General features: G+C 41.8%; 1 protein-coding gene and 1 pseudogene across 1 annotated transcript in view; both read left to right on the top strand.

The window, feature by feature from the left end:
- The first annotated feature begins 1,144 nt into the window (after positions 1–1,144).
- LOC146559087 (uncharacterized) lies at positions 1,145–5,051 on the top strand (annotated as a pseudogene).
- LOC146559085 (uncharacterized) overlaps positions 3,947–22,392 on the top strand; it is a 72,529-nt gene continuing 54,083 nt past the window's right edge. Inside the window, exons 1-3 of the mRNA XM_085244760.1 lie at positions 3,947–4,144; positions 5,623–5,710; positions 5,788–5,922. Coding sequence (XP_085100886.1) covers positions 5,854–5,922 — 69 coding nt within the window. The 5' untranslated portion in view covers positions 3,947–4,144; positions 5,623–5,710; positions 5,788–5,853. The remainder of the gene's footprint in view (positions 4,145–5,622; positions 5,711–5,787; positions 5,923–22,392) is intronic.

Raw genomic sequence — 22,392 nt, 5'->3', positions numbered from 1 at the left:
AATGCTACTATTGGGGAGATGCAAAGGGATCTCCAAAACATGGAGCAAAAGAATCAGGCGCTCCAAGGAATGCTTGATGAAGCTATGGAACAAACTGCACAAATCCTCGGACAGAAAAAGGAAGGGGTCACACAAATGCAGGACCAACTCAAAGGCATAAAGAAAAAATACGAAGTGCTGAAAGTCAGGCTGGATGAAACAGAGTGCAAAAATAAAGAGCTTCTTCAAGAGAAAGAGCAACAGGAAGAAGAAAAAAAACGTATTCTCCAGGACTTGGAGAGAAGAAATGAGCAGTTAGAAAAGATGCACGAGGAAAAACAACAGCAAAATACAGACAACCGCAATCTATTAAAAGAAATGGAGCAAAGATGCCAGAAACTTGAGAAGGAAGTTGAAGAAACAACCGATCAGCTGAGAACCCTCATCCTAGAGAAAAAAGTGGTCGTGGAAAAGCTCATGGAAAAGAAGAAAAAACGTTTCCGCTTCTTCTGGAGGAGGGACACTCCTGCTTTTTCTACTTTTTCTATTTTTTCTACTGCAGATGTCACCTCGTCTCCCTCCACCTCTGTTCCATCTTAATTTTCACCTCTCCTCTCCCCTTCTCTCCTAACACTTCTTCCCTCTCTCCTTCATCTTTTTTCACCCCAACCAGTCCCGGCAGTTGACTGCCCCTCGTGAGCCTGGTTCTGCCGGAAGTTTCTGCCCGTTTAAAGGCAGTTTTTCTTCCCCACTGTCGCCTAGTGCTTGCTCAGAGGGGATTGTTGGGGTTTTCTCTTTTCTTTTTTTTCCCTTCTTATTACCATTTTCCTTTATTTACCGATTTGTTTTGTTTACTTTTCTTTTACGTTGTTTCTTTATTTACTTGTTTAACTTTTTTTCAACTTATGTAATAAACTAATAAACCAATTGAATTTATCCTCTGCGTATTTTACATCTAATCTTTAAAGAATATTTCCAAAACATTTTCAAACATCACGATCTGTCTTTTGTTTGCTTGTTAAAACCCCGTAAATGGTGAAGTAAAAACCCTGTGATATGGTTTAAAACATCAAAATAGACTAAACAACTAGTCTAAAACCAAGAGACACTTAAATATTAAGTTAAACCTCTGGGGTCGCCGGACACGTCGGCGCGTCAAAATCACATGACCAATTTACTGCTTTACTGGCCGAATATAGTTGGTGAGAAACACTCAGTTGTGTTACATTGCTGTGTGTTTGTATAACGAGTCACTTAACTGGTGCTGTGAACATAAAGCAGCTTGTTGCCTGCTGGAGCATTTCGGTGTGTTGGGAAGCTGCTGAAGCAGAATGACCACACTTGAAAAATGTGTAGAAATTGTGAGCTGGCCTTAAGTGTATCAAGTACTGTGTGAGTCTCAGTTTGTCATGTCTCTGTGTTTTTCAGGATACATCAGGATTGGCTGGTGTTTGCTGCATGGGCTGCTTACCAGTAGTGTTTCTCCCTCTTTACTCACTGCGTGTATCTCTTGATGGTAATGCACCCTCTGCTTAGCTCGCTGGATCTGTGAGCACAACTTTTGAATGACTTTGCTGAAAATAACTTGAATAATTTCTGCATTTCTCCTAAGCAGGTATATGCAGTTGATCATACATGTACCATATGTGAAGAGGGGCATTTCAAGACTATTTAAAATACTTTTTTTTAGGTCTTACTGACCACATAAGGCACTTTAGACTCAAAGTTACCTTTAACCATACAGCGCTTTATTCTGTAAACTTCAAGCACTTTATCTGCCTCAGTTTAATAATAAATTAACCCACAATGCTTCACATACTCTGGACTATTTAAAAGGATCCTTCTATGGCCTCTGACAGTGGACTCATGTCTGTGCTTGTCCTGCTAGACCTTAGTGCAGCGTTCGATACTGTTGATCATAATATCCTATTAGAGCGATTAGAACATGCTGTAGGTATTACAGGTACTGTGCTGCAGTGGTTTGTATCATATCTATCTAATAGACTCCAGTTTGTGCATGTAAATGGAGAGTCCTCTTCACACACTGAGGTTAATTATGGAGTTCCACAGGGTTCAGTGCTAGGACCAATTCTGTTTACATTATACATGCTTCCCTTAGGCAGCATCATTAGAAGATATAGCATACATTTACACTGCTATGCAGATGACACCCAGCTCTATCTGTCCATGAAGCCAGATAACACACACCAATGAGTTAAACTGCAGGAATGTCTTAAAGACATAAAGACCTGGATGGCCGCTAACTTTCTGCTTCTTAATTCAGATCAAACTGAGGTTATTGTACTCGGCCCTGAAGAGCCTAGAAATATGGTATCTAAGCAGATTCTTACTCTGGATGGCATTACCTTGGCCTCCAGTAACGCTGTGAGGAACCTTGGAGTCATTTTTGACCAGGACATGTCCTTCAACGCACATATTAAACAAATATGTAAGACTGCTTTCTTCCATTTGTGCAACATCTCTAAAGTTAGAAATATCCTGTCTCAGAGTGACGCTGAAAAACTAGTTCATGCATTTATTACTTCCAGGCTGGACGACTGTAATTCATTATTATCAGGAAGTCCTAAAAACTCCCTGAAAAGCCTTCAACTAATCCAAAATGCTGCAGCAAGAGTCCTGACAGGGACTAGAAAGAGAGAGCAGATTTCTCCTGTTTTGGCTTCCTGTTAAATCCAGAATTCAAAATCCTGCTCCTCACATACAAGGTCTTAAACAATCAGGCCTGATTTGTCCTCCTTCTTTTCTCACAGAGCATGGAAGCTCCTATTTTAATCCTAAAACTGTACTAAGAGACTTTGCTAAGTTTTCCTTTAATTTGTCACCCATCCGTAAACCCTGAACAGATCTTTATAAATAACTGAAGAAACAGATTTTTGTCGATTTTGCACAGATAATGTAACAACGTAACTGTGCAGGTAGTGCTGAAATAACCAAAGAAGGAAGGGAGTAACGTAGAAATGAATTAGCTACAGTGAGTTATATATGATAGTATAAATGGTCTGTTTGAGTATAATGTTGACAGTGATGTGTGACTAATGTAAACGTTCAGGAAATAAGTGTAGCACTTTATAACAATGCTGCACTATTAAGCATTATTAAGGTATTAGTAAGGTGCTGGTCTTTGTGAGTCCATGTTTTGTCCTGATGTACATTGCGGGTGAATTCAGGGTCCTGGTGATGATGTTTTGACACCAGCTTTTTATCTATAAGCAATAATATATTATGGCGGAGTCCATTAAGCTTTGATGAAGTTTTTATCACTTGTGTTTTCCATATGACAAGTAAGAACTGTCTGCATGGGCTGCTTGAATATGAGCTTCACACTGTTCTTAGTGCAGATAAGAACTGTTTAATCCCATCTAAGCCCCACTGTTCTCTGTGCAGCAGTGGACGGCTGGCTGGCAAGGAGGCTGGGCCTGACCTCCAGGTTTGCAGCATGGCTGGATGTAGCTGTCGATAACCTGGGCAGAGGCATGCTGTGGAGTCTGCTGCTTAAGGTCTTACGTTTGAAGCACATCATCACACATGCACAAGGCGATGAAAACGAGGCTGTACTTAAATACCAGCAAAAAATGTTGTGCAGAAGTCAGGAAAGACTTGAGATGAGGTATTGGTGACTAAAGCCGTAATCAACCTGCTGAGGAGGTGTTCGGGGCAGCCTCTGCACAGAGGAAATGGAACAAGGAGGCTTGGTGGTGGGATGAGGAAGTATTCAAAAGTAAAGTGGGATAAGCAGCGAGGTGAAGTAAAGGCGTATTATGAGTTGTGAAGGTGGAGACTGAGGAAGGAGAAAACAACCAACAGAGACATTAAGCTGAAAAGGACGTGCAGAAGGACAGAGAGGGAGAGAGTATTTTGAAGATGGGAGGAGTACTTGGAGGAGGAGCTTATGAATGGGGGGAAATGAGAGGGGGGGGGGCAGATGAATCACAAAAACACGAGAGGAATCAGAAAAACTCTGCAGTTCTTTGCCACCTTAACATTTGTGCCACACTAACAGCGGTGGTGCATTGAATTGCTGTGGGGTTGGATGGTGTCTGCACTGGAGTGGTGTGTGTTCATGGATAACCACAACACCCGGGGGCGCAGTGGAAGAACAGCTTCAGCAGCAGCCCCCCACTCGTACAGGCTGTCATGGCAAACGGTAATCCTCCTGCCAACGTGTTTGAGCTAGTGCTGGTACACAGCTCCACATAAATGTCTTGCTGCCGGGGTTTCGGACACCTCTGGGAGTTTGGGTGGTGGGCGGCTTGCCTCCCTGTGTGGCTGTATCCATGCCAGTGGGAGGGCTGTCCCACTGGTTGGAGCTGCCTCTGTGGATCCAGCATGTGGGGATGTTGCTGCTGGTTGCAGGCCGAGTGCTGGCTCTGTCAGCTGAGGTTATGTGGCAAACGCTCATGTGTCTGAAACATGAACCCAAACGGTCCACTGGAGAACTCTCTCACAGATGTTTTCTCTGCAGGTGTGGTGCATATGGACACACATCGAGCACCTGGAAGAAACTAAGAGCTCGATTTCTCTTTTTAAATCACATTTGATTTTGCATTTGGCAGATGAGGCTCATCCTGTTACCTTGACACTGTGGAATAATGCTTTTGTCATTTAGAGGGGACAGGAAGTCTTTGGAATGTCAGCAGTACTTGAACACCTGCATTGTCATTGCTGTTATTCCCCCAGAAAGACAGTTTACCAAAGGGAAATCTGTGAGACTTAAGACTTTGATGGTTAGATAAAATGCATTTGAAATATATTTATATACTTTATTTGACCATTTAAAAGGCTTAAAATGCAACGTTACTGTAAAAATCTAATAAAGCAAATGTGTGCAGTGTTTACTGTAAATGTGTTGTGTGTGCAAAGTGTTTAGTGGCCGTTACATCCCGAGAAAAGGAAATTATCTGCTAATGTAACTGTATTGGAAAGGCAGCATGGTGCTGCAGTGGCTGGCACTTTGTTCGTCGTTCTTCACGTGGGAACTTCTCCACTGTTCAAACGTCCGCTCGGACAGCTGCGTGCTGCTGCAGGAAAAACAGCAGAGCCTTCTAGAGAAATGTGGCATATACCATTTATTCCTTTGTTATCTTAACTGTGTGCTTAGCATCACTGTCCTGTTATAGTGCCCTTGAGCAAGTTATCATCAAGGATGTTTACGTATGGTGCTGCATTGCTCTTTCCCTCATCCTTGAGTCATTTCCCAGTTCCTGCTGCCGAAAACATCCCTACAGTGCAATGTTCCCTCTAAGCTGCACGCGTGCGCAATTGCGCACTGCTGGCACGGTCTCTGCGCACAGAAAATTTGCGTTGCGCACGGAAAAAAATTCTGACCTGAATTGAAATTAAAATTAATACTTTAACAATTCTATTTTGCAGTGTTAGTCAGTGAGTGACTGGCTGCTCCCGTATGGGATCAGAACGAGGCCACCTTATCCCACAGTCCAGCCAATGATGCGATTCACATTCGTATATACGCAGCTAATCAACGTAGCTGACAGGCTGACAGCGTCCTTATGTGCTGACACCGGTGTTTTAGCAAAGCGGCTGATGTGGAGTGAAGCCACGTTAATGACAACGTGTACAACCATTGGAGATGTGAGGAGTCGAACATTAACTCTGCTCTTCCAGGGCACCCTGCAGACTTGGCTGCTGGCAGTGGCGAGGGAGTGCGGCCGCCGCTGGGATGACGTGAACGCCAATCATAGGTCGACTGCAGGTATGCGAGTCAGACCTTCTCAGGAGGTTTCACTTTTCGCTCTTCTTTATAATTGACCCTTGTTTTCTCTCTCTCAGCTCCTGGTCTCAGAGTGGGAGGGATTTGAAGCACAGAGGGAGGAGCTTGTCGTTTGGTTGGCTGATATGGATGTCCACCTGAGTGAGGTTGACCGGCTGACAGGAAACACCTGTGAAAAACTGAAACAACTGCAGGTGTGGGGTTGTTTTGATATGACATATATTTGATATGATACATACGTCAGAGACATTGTCCTAAACTGGACTAACAAAGAACCATGAGTCCAACATGAAACTTACCCTTCGGGCAGGCACTCTTCAGTTTTTGGTAGCCCAAAATAAATTTAAGTAGCCCAAATAAAAAAAGAAAAGAAAAAGAGGACAGTTTTTTGATTGATGTTTTGTTTCCTTTACAGTATTGTAAAGGAAACAAAACATCAATCTAAAAACATTTAAAACACAAATTACAACAACAATTTCAACCATCAACTCAAATATTTGGTTCTAATTGAACAGAAATTTCTATGAACTTGCAAGAACTGTGTAGGACATGAAACAGTGTGTGTCAGATCCTGAATTTGAAATTTCCACTGAAATCACGGGTAAGAGGCAAGTGGAACCAGGCTGGCTTCTGCTAAATGGGTCAAACTGGGCAGAAAGTACACAAACACATAACATCCTTATAGAATATGACGTAACACTATCGATCAACTTACCTCAGAATATATAAAGCATATAAACAATTACAGCAATATGATGCAACAAACACAGCAGTGCTACTAATCCAAAATACTCAAAGCTTCATAGAACTGAAACCAACATTTATTTTTAGGCCTTCGTCGCGTCGCTGTGACGTAATCGGCCTTAAAATGCGGCCTTTAAGGCTGCAGACCCTGAATTGGGATACAGCCTCTGAATCGGTGCATCTTGTAGCTGTGTCGTCTTAAATTGGTCATGTGATTTTGACGCGCCGACGCGTCCGGCGACCCCAGAGGTTTAACTTAATATTTAAGTGTCTCTTGGTTTTAGACTAGTTGTTTAGTCTATTTTGATGTTTTAAACCATATCACAGGGTTTTTACTTCACCATTTACGGGGTTTTAACAAGCAAACAAAAGACAGATCGTGATGTTTGAAAATGTTTTGGAAATATTCTTTAAAGATTAGATGTAAAATACGCAGAGGATAAATTCAATTGGTTTATTAGTTTATTACATAAGTTGAAAAAAAGTTAAACAAGTAAATAAAGAAACAACGTAAAAGAAAAGTAAACAAAACAAATCGGTAAATAAAGGAAAATGGTAATAAGAAGGGAAAAAAAAGAAAAGAGAAAACCCCAACAATCCCCTCTGAGCAAGCACTAGGCGACAGTGGGGAAGAAAAACTGCCTTTAAACGGGCAGAAACTTCCGGCAGAACCAGGCTCACGAGGGGCAGTCAACTGCCGGGACTGGTTGGGGTGAAAAAAGATGAAGGAGAGAGGGAAGAAGTGTTAGGAGAGAAGGGGAGAGGAGAGGTGAAAATTAAGATGGAACAGAGGTGGAGGGAGACGAGGTGACATCTGCAGTAGAAAAAATAGAAAAAGTAGAAAAAGCAGGAGTGTCCCTCCTCCAGAAGAAGCGGAAACGTTTTTTCTTCTTTTCCATGAGCTTTTCCACGACCACTTTTTTCTCTAGGATGAGGGTTCTCAGCTGATCGGTTGTTTCTTCAACTTCCTTCTCAAGTTTCTGGCATCTTTGCTCCATTTCTTTTAATAGATTGCGGTTGTCTGTATTTTGCTGTTGTTTTTCCTCGTGCATCTTTTCTAACTGCTCATTTCTTCTCTCCAAGTCCTGGAGAATACGTTTTTTTTCTTCTTCCTGTTGCTCTTTCTCTTGAAGAAGCTCTTTATTTTTGCACTCTGTTTCATCCAGCCTGACTTTCAGCACTTCGTATTTTTTCTTTATGCCTTTGAGTTGGTCCTGCATTTGTGTGACCCCTTCCTTTTTCTGTCCGAGGATTTGTACAGTTTGTTCCATAGCTTCATCAAGCGTTCCTTGGAGCGCCTGATTCTTTTGCTCCATGTTTTGGAGATCCCTTTGCATCTCCCCAATAGTAGCATTCGCGCGTTGAAGCTGGGCAGACGTTTCTTTTAATTCAGCACTCTTTGTCTTGTTTTCCTTCATCAGGACCAAAATCCTCTCTCGTGCTCTACCAAACTTTCCTTCCCAGGCCTCACTAATAATTTTTGTGTAAGGCTGGCGTTGCTGTTGTTTTTCCAGCTCTTGATTTCGTGCTTCCAATTGTCTGCACTTCTCCTCCAGTTGAAGCTTCTCTTCTTCAATTTGTTTAATTTTTGCATGTAGGTCGGAGTTTTCCTGTAATGTCCTTTGGACTGATGAGGCACCAATGGATCGTGTCATATCAGGCTTACCTCTTGCAGTGAGTGGCCGGCCAGACCTCGAAGGAGAGGCAGCAAAATTGTTTATTCCTTGTTGGTGTTCTCGTGGATCCATTTTTAATCCTGTGCACAGTGACTCTGAAGAGGTTTACAAATACTTTCAAATGTATCTCTGGTCGAACGTTTGAAGGCTGCGAACAAACTGACTAAAACTTGCTGCTCCTGACCCCTATTTATAGAAAAACTTCAAAGGATCAAAGGCATGTCCTTGTGACATCATCACATGTCCTTGTGACATCATCACTCTTTATGAATCAGATTGTCACATGACATTTTAGAATGGGGATGTTTGTTTGTTTTTAAACCGTTTTCAAATTTAACCCTCTGTGGTCCAGGGTAGAATTGGCCGTTCTTGACTATTTTTGATTTTACCTCTATATTTCACCTTTAAAATATGTTTTTCTTGCCTTATTTGGCACCATTATTTTCAGCACTACCTCAAATATCTGAAATTTGAGTTATTGTTTTCATTTTGGTATACTATATTAGCACAGTTCATCTAAATTAATAACACAATAAATTGTGTGTGCATCTCCTGTTTTGTCATGGTTGTATGTCCCGGTTCGTGACAGGCTGCATGAGCTCATCTGGTGGGAGTGTAGTACTGTAGTATTTCAGGCATAAAAACGTGGTTTTCACAGACCTTGTCACAGGGTCTGAGTTGGAAGATTTTGGTAAAGCTTTGTCCCTGAGGTAGTTGAAAAACCCCAGTTGGGTAAAGCGTTTGGGTTTTTTTGTTAACAGACATGCTTATCTATTTAGTTGGTGTTTTTTTTTTTTTTCAGCTAAATTTTTTAGTGCAATTAGCACTTTCAGCATCAATCCATAGCAATGTGTTGTATTTTTCACATTGTCTGTGTGTAAAATACATATGTAAGCATAGATTACACAAAGGATCCTGCACGCCAAGCTGGATACAAATAGAAATCCCTGGAAACAATTCTTTCTGCGCTTAAGAGCAGCTTCCTATTGCAACGCTGGAGGATTTGTCACCATTACTGGATACGCTGCAGAAGCACAGCAAAGCAGTGACTGTGTGGAGTCGAAAACTATTACACCAACTACACTACACACTCACCCACATTACCCCAATCACTGGCGTGTTTACACAACAGAGACGCTGAGTCTTTGTTACGGGCGCCAGCCACTGTGACCTCGTTGTGTGGATGTCACGGGGTGAAACGGGACAAGTTATTTAGAGTTTTTATTGTGCATGTTTTGCAATGTTTTATCTGTTTTAATATTTTAATATTGTATATTGGGTTTGTTTGTATGAGCTTTATTGCATGTTTTTATCTTATTTAAATTGAACACCTGTCCTGGAAAGACTCCGCCCCTACCTGATAATAAACTGTTCACACCTGCGAGAGATCCCAGAGAGGCCAATAAGAGGGCCTGGCAGACCAAAGGAAGCGGTTCGACCGAGAGGCTTGAGAGACGGCCAGGAGTAAGTGGTGCCAGGCGGCAGCGCCTGCAAGCCGAAGGGGCTGGTGGAGCTGGGCGTTAGGAGAACGGACAGCACCAGCGCAGAGGGCACCAGCGCACAGGGCACCAGCGCAGAGGGCACCAGCGGGGAGAGCGGAGACAGCACCAGCGGAAGGCACGGGACGGCTGTGTGGCTTTGCAGTTTTTAAGAGCGGCGGGCGGAGTTGAGAGCTCTGCCCACCCGGGGTAAGTCTTTGACTTATCCCCTTTTATTGAATAAAAACTGCCGGAAGAATAGTGACTGCCGCTCCTCCCTTTCTCTAGCATATCAAGACGCGAATGCGGAAAGGAAGGAGAGGACTCCGCTGGGTTTCCCTTTTACTTCGCTGGATTTCTTAACTCCCTGGGACTTTTATGCTGTGGTGGATTCCACTGGACTTTTAATGTTGTGTTTTATTGATTTTTATTGTGTTATCCCTTGGCCAAGGTTGTTTTAATTTATCTTACATTTTTAACTATTTAAATATAATAAATTATATTTTTAATCTTACAGTTTAAATTGTGTGTTTCCCTTGGCGGCTCCACTGCTCTGCCCGTTTTTAGGAAGGTCTCCTTCCTTTTAAAAACACAAAACATCTTGGAAATAAAATCAGCCTTTCCGCTCCGTTACATGGACACAGAGAGACCTTGCTGTGACTCGCGTCTTCCCTGCTGTGGATTTCTGGAAACCGCGCTTAAAGCAAGCACAAGACTTCTTTCGTAAAGTGTGCCTTCCTGAACTTGTTGGGAAATACTTCTGGAAACAACGTGCTGCTCTAAATAGCCTGTAATGTTTCATGTTGTGGTTAAAGATTGATGACAGCTGTGTGGTGCGATGTAAATAGTTTGCATTTCATTTTTATGTGATTGCTGTGTACATGTGAATAGATCTATAATAAAGAAAAACAAACAAATATACTATTCTTTTTTGTTTTATTAAAACAACTTCACACAAAGTACAGCTATTTACAATGTACCGACCCGGAAGTGCTTTCGCCCGGAGCTGCCGCACCCGCGGTCAATCCACCAGCTGCTGCCAATCAACTACCATCTTCAGCAGGGCTACTTAATGGTGTGGCTGAGCGACAGACAGCGCTGGAGTATTGCACTAAGCCTGGGATTGACGGAGGATTCACGGACACTAAGGAAGCACTTGGAGGAGAGACGGGCACTCACTACCACGCACGGGCTTACACGGAAGGAGGGACGCACTATCACCATTGTTGCACATTTGAACTGTTGTCACCTTGCTGCACTGTAAATAAATGCACTGTCATTATTTCTGAGCTCCGCGCCTGAGTCCACTCTTTAACAACCGTGACAGCCTGATTCTTTTGCTCCATGTTTTGGAGATCCCTTTGCATCTCCCTAATAGTAGCATTCGCGCGTTGAAGCTGGGCAGACGGTTCTTTTAATTCAGCACTCTTTGTCTTGTTTTCCTTCATCAGGAACAAAATCTTCTGTCGTGCTTCACCAAACTTTCCTCTACCAACAGGCAGGATTAATCCATGCATTTATGTTGTTCACATTAAATTCTGATCCTGCCGTTCAAATGTCCTGCTGAAATCAAGACTTGCCAGACAAGGCAGCATTGTCCACACTTCTCGTGTCCAATTCTGGTGTGATACATTCTTTAATTAAAAATGATCAGCTATGGATATAAAATTATACCAGTTGGAGGGAGAGGGGTTCAGTTGGACATCAGTGAGCACCTTACCAAAGCTGAAAGAAGATGGTTTATGCAGCAAAAAAGTATATAGTGGCGCTATATTCAGGCTATATTCAATTTGGATTCTTGCCCTATGGTTATGTGATGTGCTGGGGGTGAAGGAAGCCTAAACATTTCGAGAACCACTGTATTATATGGGACACACACAGTGTTGGGGAGTAACGGAATACATGTGCCGCCGTTACGTATTTAAAATACAAAATATGAGTAACTGTATTCCGTTACAGTTACCGTTTAAAAAGGTGGTATTCAGGATACAGTTACTTTGTTGAAATAAATGGATTACACTGCGGTACTTTCCTGTTTCATGTTGTCGCGGGTCAGGACTGGTCTCAAGTCTTTCCTGACTTCTGCACAACATTTTTTGCTGGTATTTAAGTACAGCCTCGTTTTCATCGCCTTGTGCATGTGTGATGATGTGCTTCAAACGTAAGACCTTAAGCAGCAGACTCCATAGCATGCCTCTGCCCAGGTTATCGACAGCTACATCCAGCCATGCTGCAAACCTGGAGGTCAGGCCCAGCCTCCTTGCCAGCCAGCCGTCCACTGCTGCACAGAGAACAGTGGGGCTTAGATGGGATTAAACAGTTCTTATCTGCACTAAGAACAGTGTGAAGCTCATATTCAAGCAGCCCATGCAGACAGTTCTTACTTGTCATATGGAAAACACAAGTGATAAAAACTTCATCAAAGCTTAATGGACTCCGCCATAATATATTATTGCTTATAGATAAAAAGCTGGTGTCAAAACATCATCACCAGGACCCTGAATTCACCCGCAATGTACATCAGGACAAAACATGGACTCACAAAGACCAGCACCTTACTAATACCTTAATAATGCTTAATAGTGCAGCATTGTTATAAAGTGCTACACTTATTTCCTGAACGTTTACATTAGTCACACATCACTGTCAACATTATACTCAAACAGACCATTTATACTATCATATATAACTCACTGTAGCTAATTCATTTCTACGTTACTCCCTTCCTTCTTTGGTTATTTCAGCACTACCTGCACAGTTACGTTGTTACATTATCTGTGCAAAATCGACAAAAATCTGTTTCTTCAGTTATTTATAAAGATCTGTTCAGGGTTTACGGATGGGTGACAAATTAAAGGAAAACTTAGCAAAGTCTCTTAGTACAGTTTTAGGATTAAAATAGGAGCTTCCATGCTCTGTGAGAAAAGAAGGAGGACAAATCAGGCCTGATTGTTTAAGACCTTGTATGTGAGGAGCAGGATTTTGAATTCTGGATTTAACAGGAAGCCAAAACAGGAGAAATCTGCTCTCTCTTTCTAGTCCCTGTCAGGACTCTTGCTGCAGCATTTTGGATCAGCTGAAGGCTTTTCAGGGAGTTTTTAGGACTTCCTGATAATAATGAATTACAGTAGTCCAGCCTGGAAGTAATAAATGCATGAACTAGTTTTTCAGCGTCACTCTGAGACAGGATATTTCTAACTTTAGAGATGTTGCACAAATGGAAGAAAGCAGTCTGACATATTTGTTTAATATGTGCGTTGAAGGACATGTCCTGGTCAAAAATGACTCCAAGGTTCCTCACAGCGTTACTGGAGGCCAAGGTAATGCCATCCAGAGTAAGAATCTGCTTAGATACCATATTTCTAGGCTCTTCAGGGCCGAGTACAATAACCTCAGTTTGATCTGAATTAAGAAGCAGAAAGTTAGCGGCCATCCAGGTCTTTATGTCTTTAAGACATTCCTGCAGTTTAACTCATTGGTGTGTGTTATCTGGCTTCATGGACAGATAGAGCTGGGTGTCATCTGCATAGCAGTGTAAATGTATGCTATGTCTTCTAATGATACTGCCTAAGGGAAGCATGTATAATGTAAACAGAATTGGTCCTAGCACTGAACCCTGTGGAACTCCATAATTAACCTCAGTGTGTGAAGAGGACTCTCCATTTACATGCACAAACTGGAGTCTATTAGATAGATATGATACAAACCACTGCAGCACAGTACCTGTAATACCTACAGCATGTTCTAATCGCTCTAATAGGATATTATGGTCGACAGTATCGAACGCTGCACTAAGGTCTAGCAGGACAAGCACAGACATGAGTCCACTGTCAGAGGCCATAGAAGGATCCTTTTAAATAGTCCAGAGTATGTGAAGCATTGTGGGTTAATTTATTATTAAACTGAGGCAGATAAAGTGCTTGAAGTTTACAGAATAAAGCGCTGTATGGTTAAAGGTAACTTTGAGTCTAAAGTGCCTTATGTGGTCAGTAAGACCTAAAAAAAGTATTTTAAATAGTCTTGAAATGCCCCTCTTCACATATGGTACATGTATGATCAACTGCATATACCTGCTTAGGAGAAATGCAGAAATTATTCAAGTTATTTTCAGCAAAGTCATTCAAAAGTTGTGCTCACAGATCCAGCGAGCTAAGCAGAGGGTGCATTACCATCAAGAGATACACGCAGTGAGTAAAGAGGGAGAAACACTACTGGTAAGCAGCCCATGCAGCAAACACCAGCCAATCCTGATGTATCCTGAAAAACACAGAGACATGACAAACTGAGACTCACACAGTACTTGATACACTTAAGGCCAGCTCACAATTTCTACACATTTTTCAAGTGTGGTCATTCTGCTTCAGCAGCTTCCCAACACACCGAAATGCTCCAGCAGGCAACAAGCTGCTTTATGTTCACAGCACCAGTTAAGTGACTCGTTATACAAACACACAGCAATGTAACACAACTGAGTGTTTCTCACCAACTATATTCGGCCAGTAAAGCAGTAAATTGGTCATGTGATTTTGACGCGCCGACGTGTCCGGCGACCCCAGAGGTTTAACTTAATATTTAAGTGTCTCTTGGTTTTAGACTAGTTGTTTAGTCTATTTTGATGTTTTAAACCATATCACAGGGTTTTTACTTCACCATTTACGGGGTTTTAACAAGCAAACAAAAGACAGATCGTGATGTTTGAAAATGTTTTGGAAATATTCTTTAAAGATTAGATGTAAAATACGCAGAGGATAAATTCAATTGGTTTATTAGTTTATTACATAAGTTGAAAAAAAGTTAAACAAGTAAATAAAGAAACAACGTAAAAGAAAAGTAAACAAAACAAATCGGTAAATAAAGGAAAATGGTAATAAGAAGGGAAAAAAAAGAAAAGAGAAAACCCCAACAATCCCCTCTGAGCAAGCACTAGGCGACAGTGGGGAAGAAAAACTGCCTTTAAACGGGCAGAAACTTCCGGCAGAACCAGGCTCACGAGGGGCAGTCAACTGCCGGGACTGGTTGGGGTGAAAAAAGATGAAGGAGAGAGGGAAGAAGTGTTAGGAGAGAAGGGGAGAGGAGAGGTGAAAATTAAGATGGAACAGAGGTGGAGGGAGACGAGGTGACATCTGCAGTAGAAAAAATAGAAAAAGTAGAAAAAGCAGGAGTGTCCCTCCTCCAGAAGAAGCGGAAACGTTTTTTCTTCTTTTCCATGAGCTTTTCCACGACCACTTTTTTCTCTAGGATGAGGGTTCTCAGCTGATCGGTTGTTTCTTCAACTTCCTTCTCAAGTTTCTGGCATCTTTGCTCCATTTCTTTTAATAGATTGCACTTATCTGTATTTTGCTGTTGTTTTTCCTCGTGCATCTTTTCTAACTGCTCATTTCTTCTCTCCAAGTCCTGGAGAATACGTTTTTTTTCTTCTTCCTGTTGCTCTTTCTCTTGAAGAAGCTCTTTATTTTTGCACTCTGTTTCATCCAGCCTGACTTTCAGCACTTCGTATTTTTTCTTTATGCCTTTGAGTTGGTCCTGCATTTGTGTGACCCCTTCCTTTTTCTGTCCGAGGATTTGTGCAGTTTGTTCCATAGCTTCATCAAGCATTCCTTGGAGCGCCTGATTCTTTTGCTCCATGTTTTGGAGATCCCTTTGCATCTCCCCAATAGTAGCATTCGCGCGTTGAAGCTGGGCAGACGTTTCTTTTAATTCAGCACTCTTTGTCTTGTTTTCCTTCATCAGGACCAAAATCTTCTCTCGTGCTTCACCAAACATTACTTCCCAGGCCTCACTAATAATTTTTGTGCAAGGCTGGCGTTGCTGTTGTTTTTCCAGCTCTTGATTTCGTGCTTCCAATTGTCTACACTTCTCCTCCAGTTGAAGCTTCTCTTCTTCAATTTGTTTAATTTTTGCATGTAGGTCGGAGTTTTCCTGTAATGTCCTTTGGACTGATGAGGCACCAATGGATCGTGTCATATCAGGCTTACCTCTTGCAGTGAGTGGCCGGCCAGACCTCGAAGGAGAGGCAGCAAAATTGTTTATTCCTTGTTGGTGTTCTCGTGGATCCATTTTTAATCCTGTGCACAGTGACTCTGAAGAGGTTTACAAATACTTTCAAATGTATCTCTGGTCGAACGTTTGAAGGCTGCGAACAAACTGACTAAAACTTGCTGCTCCTGACCCCTATTTATAGAAAAACTTCAAAGGATCAAAGGCATGTCCTTGTGACATCATCACATGTCCTTGTGACATCATCACTCTTTATGAATCAGATTGTCACATGACATTTTAGAATGGGGATGTTTGTTTGTTTTTAAACCGTTTTCAAATTTAACCCTCTGTGGTCCAGGGTAGAATTGGCCGTTCTTGACTATTTTGGATTTTACCTCTATATTTCACCTTTAAAATATGTTTTTCTTGCCTTATTTGGCACCATTATTTTCAGCACTACCTCAAATATCTGAAATTTGAGTTATTGTTTTCATTTTGGTATACTATATTAGCACAGTTCATCTAAATTAATAACACAATAAATTGTGTGTGCATCTCCTGTTTTGTCATGGTTGTATGTCCCGGTTCGTGACAGGCTGCATGAGCTCATCTGGTGGGAGTGTAGTACTGTAGTATTTCAGGCATAAAAACGTGGTTTTCACAGACCTTGTCACAGGGTCTGAGTTGGAAGATTTTGGTAAAGCTTTGTCCCTGAGGTAGTTGAAAAACCCCAGTTGGGTAAAGCGTTTGGGTTTTTTTGTTAACAGACATGCTTATCTATTTAGTTGGTGTTTTTTTTTTTTCAGCTAAATTTTTTAGTGCAATTAGCACTTTCAGCATCAATCCATAGCAATGTGTTGTATTTTTCACATTGTCTGTGTGTAAAATACATATGTAAGCATAGATTACACAAAGGATCCTGCACGCCAAGCTGGATACAAATAGAAATCCCTGGAAACAATTCTTTCTGCGCTTAAGAGCAGCTTCCTATTGCAACGCTGGAGGATTTGTCACCATTACTGGATACGCTGCAGAAGCACAGCAAAGCAGTGACTGTGTGGAGTCGAAAACTATTACACCAACTACACTACACACTCACCCACATTACCCCAATCACTGGCGTGTTTACACAACAGAGACGCTGAGTCTTTGTTACGGGCGCCAGCCACTGTGACCTCGTTGTGTGGATGTCACGGGGTGAAACGGGACAAGTTATTTAGAGTTTTTATTGTGCATGTTTTGCAATGTTTTATCTGTTTTAATATTTTAATATTGTATATTGGGTTTGTTTGTATGAGCTTTATTGCATGTTTTTATCTTATTTAAATTGAACACCTGTCCTGGAAAGACTCCGCCCCTACCTGATAATAAACTGTTCACACCTGCGAGAGATCCCAGAGAGGCCAATAAGAGGGCCTGGCAGACCAAAGGAAGCGGTTCGACCGAGAGGCTTGAGAGACGGCCAGGAGTAAGTGGTGCCAGGCGGCAGCGCCTGCAAGCCGAAGGGGCTGGTGGAGCTGGGCGTTAGGAGAACGGACAGCACCAGCGCACAGGGCACCAGCGCACAGGGCACCAGCGCAGAGGGCACCAGCGGGGAGAGCGGAGACAGCACCAGCGGAAGGCACGGGACGGCTGTGTGGCTTTGCAGTTTTTAAGAGCGGCGGGCGGAGTTGAGAGCTCTGCCCACCCGGGGTAAGTCTTTGACTTATCCCCTTTTATTGAATAAAAACTGCCGGAAGAATAGTGACTGCCGCTCCTCCCTTTCTCTAGCATATCAAGACGCGAATGCGGAAAGGAAGGAGAGGACTCCGCTGGGTTTCCCTTTTACTTCGCTGGATTTCTTAACTCCCTGGGACTTTTATGCTGTGGTGGATTCCACTGGACTTTTAATGTTGTGTTTTATTGATTTTTATTGTGTTATCCCTTGGCCAAGGTTGTTTTAATTTATCTTACATTTTTAACTATTTAAATATAATAAATTATATTTTTAATCTTACAGTTTAAATTGTGTGTTTCCCTTGGCGGCTCCACTGCTCTGCCCGTTTTTAGGAAGGTCTCCTTCCTTTTAAAAACACAAAACATCTTGGAAATAAAATCAGCCTTTCCGCTCCGTTACATGGACACAGAGAGACCTTGCTGTGACTCGCGTCTTCCCTGCTGTGGATTTCTGGAAACCGCGCTTAAAGCAAGCACAAGACTTCTTTCGTAAAGTGTGCCTTCCTGAACTTGTTGGGAAATACTTCTGGAAACAACGTGCTGCTCTAAATAGCCTGTAATGTTTCATGTTGTGGTTAAAGATTGATGACAGCTGTGTGGTGCGATGTAAATAGTTTGCATTTCATTTTTATGTGATTGCTGTGTACATGTGAATAGATCTATAATAAAGAAAAACAAACAAATATACTATTCTTTTTTGTTTTATTAAAACAACTTCACACAAAGTACAGCTATTTACAATGTACCGACCCGGAAGTGCTTTCGCCCGGAGCTGCCGCACCCGCGGTCAATCCACCAGCTGCTGCCAATCAACTACCATCTTCAGCAGGGCTACTTAATGGTGTGGCTGAGCGACAGACAGCGCTGGAGTATTGCACTAAGCCTGGGATTGACGGAGGATTCACGGACACTAAGGAAGCACTTGGAGGAGAGACGGGCACTCACTACCACGCACGGGCTTACACGGAAGGAGGGACGCACTATCACCATTGTTGCACATTTGAACTGTTGTCACCTTGCTGCACTGTAAATAAATGCACTGTCATTATTTCTGAGCTCCGCGCCTGAGTCCACTCTTTAACAACCGTGACAGCCTGATTCTTTTGCTCCATGTTTTGGAGATCCCTTTGCATCTCCCTAATAGTAGCATTCGCGCGTTGAAGCTGGGCAGACGGTTCTTTTAATTCAGCACTCTTTGTCTTGTTTTCCTTCATCAGGAACAAAATCTTCTGTCGTGCTTCACCAAACTTTCCTCTACCAACAGGCAGGATTAATCCATGCATTTATGTTGTTCACATTAAATTCTGATCCTGCCGTTCAAATGTCCTGCTGAAATCAAGACTTGCCAGACAAGGCAGCATTGTCCACACTTCTCGTGTCCAATTCTGGTGTGATACATTCTTTAATTAAAAATGATCAGCTATGGATATAAAATTATACCAGTTGGAGGGAGAGGGGTTCAGTTGGACATCAGTGAGCACCTTACCAAAGCTGAAAGAAGATGGTTTATGCAGCAAAAAAGTATATAGTGGCGCTATATTCAGGCTATATTCAATTTGGATTCTTGCCCTATGGTTATGTGATGTGCTGGGGGTGAAGGAAGCCTAAACATTTCGAGAACCACTGTATTATATGGGACACACACAGTGTTGGGGAGTAACGGAATACATGTGCCGCCGTTACGTATTTAAAATACAAAATATGAGTAACTGTATTCCGTTACAGTTACCGTTTAAAAAGGTGGTATTCAGGATACAGTTACTTTGTTGAAATAAATGGATTACACTGCGGTACTTTCCTGTTTCATGTTGTCGCGGGTCAGGACTGTTTGGTTTTGTTTGACAGCTACGTGCTGTTGTTCCAGGCGGCAGCGTTACGGTTGCCATGGTTACAGGGCGACGCGCTCTCTCTCTCTCTGCGCCTGCGTGTTTCTTGGGTGACAGAGCGCCTTTTCGTTAAGTAAAGCAGAACTTGGAGCCCCATCTTCGGTTAAAGCCAAAGTCTCGTTGCAAAAATTACAACCTCTGTAACTACCCCCACAAATACGGCACCTGTGGTGTAATATATCCCCCAATGCTTTCAGTTTGTGTCTTGTACAGATCCCATGTGGTCGTTGAAGTGGCGCTTGTAGCGTTAAGTCCAAGTGCTAACTTCAGTTTCACACAAATTGTTACGTGCTTAAATTACACAAAATGTCAGAAATCTGCACCGTCGTGAACAAAAATCCAAACCTAACTTTTCATGATTTGTTAGGCTGACCCTCTGAGGTCCAAAATATAACTGGACATTTTTGACTCCTGTTGATTTTACATTTGTATTTCACCCTCAGATTGTTTCATTTTTATTTTCTTCCTGCCTTGTTTGGTATCATTCTTTTCAGCTCAACCTCATGTGTCTGAATTTAGTTGGTTTTTTCACTGACTTACTGTATTAACACAACTGATCTGAAATCACACAAAAAAAACCCATAAAATCCTAGTAGTTAGGTTTTTTTTACTGTCAAAACCACAGACATGTTGAGTAAATTATTTTTATAACTTGAAATGCAAATATAAATTGTACATTTTTAAAAGTTGTGCACACATTTTATAAACATATACAACTATTTATCTGAAAATGCAACCAATACATCTGGCATTTTTAAAATGTGGTACAACCATTTAAAAATACTACTATAACTAAAATGAAAGAACAATCAGGTGTCACAATAAGATGCCCCACAAACTACTTGTGCCAGTAAAAAAAATGTCCACCACAAGAGGACAACAGGTGTAGCACTGCTCCTGTTTTCACCTGGTGACAGTGTTTACATTGCAATGTGCCTTTGTGACAGTCATTAGTGGCCTCACTGACACACAAAGCAAAACTATGACTACACAACACACTAACTATACACTCCACGCTAAACGTCACAAATCTCCCACATCTCAAAACCGGCTATCGATCTCTGTCTCTCTCTCGCTGTCTTGCTTTCCCCTCTTCCTAAACAACCAAATCCCAGATGCTGACTTTTTTTTAAAAAAATTGGTCGACATGGTGCATTTTTCCATCGAGAGGAAAGAGGTCTCTTTTTTTCTTTCTTTACTGTTTTTGCACTCTCATTAGAAGATGCTTAATTTAAAAATAAAAAAAAAACAAGAAAGAAGAAAAAAACCAAACGTGATGATATGATTTAGTTTAGTTGAAATCAGGCACCTTCTGTTTAAATGTGTTCTTGTGAATTGATTGTGTATCGCATACATTTGATTTGACTTTCTGCGAGACAACTGGCCAAAAAAAGTTTTCCAAATACCTCCACGTGATCAAGCCTGGATTTAGAAAACAATAGCAAAAAAATCTGCACCTCCTGCTTCACATGCAATTTGTATTTGTGTGTTCAGAGGCGGCGGCGAGAGGGGAGACCTCGGCTCATCCACGGAACAACTGAGGGAAAAGTGTGGACTTTATACCAGTTTTTAAATTGTGTTGATCGGCCACGTAAAACCAGAGTTATGATAAAAATATCTGCAATGTTTCTTTGTTTTTTACTGAATACTGTCGTTGTTTATATTTACTGTGGGAAGAAACGGTAAAAACAGGAGTGACGGCGTGTTTTTGAGATGTGAGAGATTTGCGACGTTTAGTGCAAATCTTGTGTAGTTAGTGTGTAGTTAGTGTGTAGTTAGTGTGTAGTCAGTGTGTAGTCAGTGTGTAGTTAGTGTGTAGTTAGTGTGTAGTCAGTGTGTAGTTAGTGTGTAGTTAGTGTGCAGTTAGTGTGCAGTTAGTGTGTAGTTAGTGTGCAGTTAGTGTGCAGTTAGTGTGTAGTTAGTGTGTAGTCAGTGTGTAGTCAGTGTGCAGTTAGTGTGTAGTTAGTGTGTAGTCAGTGTGTAGTCAGTGTGTAGTCAGTGTGCAGTTAGTGTGTAGTTAGTGTGTAGTTAGTGTGTAGTCAGTGTGTAGTCAGTGTGTAGTTAGTGTGTAGTTAGTGTGTAGTCAGTGTGTAGTTAGTGTGTAGTTAGTGTGCAGTTAGTGTGCAGTTAGTGTGTAGTCAGTGTGTAGTCAGTGTGCAGTTAGTGTGTAGTTAGTGTGTAGTCAGTGTGCAGTTAGTGTGTAGTTAGTGTGCAGTTAGTGTGCAGTTAGTGTGTAGTTAGTGTGCAGTTAGTGTGCAGTTAGTGTGTAGTTAGTGTGTAGTTAGTGTGCAGTTAGTGTGTAGTTAGTGTGTAGTGAGTGTGTAGTTAGTGTGTAGTTAGTGTGCAGTTAGTGTGTAGTTAGTGTGTAGTCAGTGTGCAGTTAGTGTGTAGTTAGTGTGTAGTCAGTGTGCAGTTAGTGTGTAGTTAGTGTGCAGTTAGTGTGCAGTTAGTGTGTAGTTAGTGTGTAGTCAGTGTGCAGTTAGTGTGTAGTTAGTGTGCAGTTAGTGTGCAGTTAGTGTGTAGTTAGTGTGCAGTTAGTGTGCAGTTAGTGTGTAGTTAGTGTGTAGTTAGTGTGCAGTTAGTGTGTAGTTAGTGTGTAGTCAGTGTGTAGTTAGTGTGTAGTTAGTGTGTAGTCAGTGTGTAGTTAGTGTGTAGTTAGTGTGCAGTTAGTGTGCAGTTAGTGTGTAGTTAGTGTGCAGTTAGTGTGTAGTTAGTGTGTAGTTAGTGTGCAGTTAGTGTGTAGTCAGTGTGTAGTTAGTGTGTAGTTAGTGTGTAGTCAGTGTGTAGTTAGTGTGCAGTTAGTGTGCAGTTAGTGTGTAGTTAGTGTGTAGTCAGTGTGTAGTTAGTGTGTAGTTAGTGTGCAGTTAGTGTGTAGTTAGTGTGCAGTTAGTGTGTAGTGAGTGTGTAGTCAGTGTGTAGTCAGTGTGTAGTTAGTGTGTAGTTAGTGTGTAGTCAGTGTGTAGTTAGTGTGTAGTTAGTGTGTAGTTAGTGTGTAGTCAGTGTGTAGTTAGTGTGTAGTTAGTGTGTAGTCAGTGTGTAGTTAGTGTGTAGTTAGTGTGTAGTCAGTGTGTAGTCAGTGTGTAGTTAGTGTGTAGTGTAGTCAATAGTGTTGTTGTGTGTCAGAACAATGAGGCGACTGCTGAATGTTACAGGTGTTACAGCAGTGATACGTCTGCTGCTGTCAG

Source organism: Mchenga conophoros, linkage group LG14, assembly GCF_057382185.1.
Source record: "Mchenga conophoros isolate Kocher_MC1m ecotype Shallow Benthic linkage group LG14, M_conophoros_male_GT1.1, whole genome shotgun sequence".
Lineage (NCBI taxonomy): Eukaryota > Metazoa > Chordata > Actinopteri > Cichliformes > Cichlidae > Mchenga > Mchenga conophoros.
The sequence above is the reverse complement of the archived record's forward strand: the minus strand, read 5'-3'. Positions and strand labels throughout refer to the sequence as shown.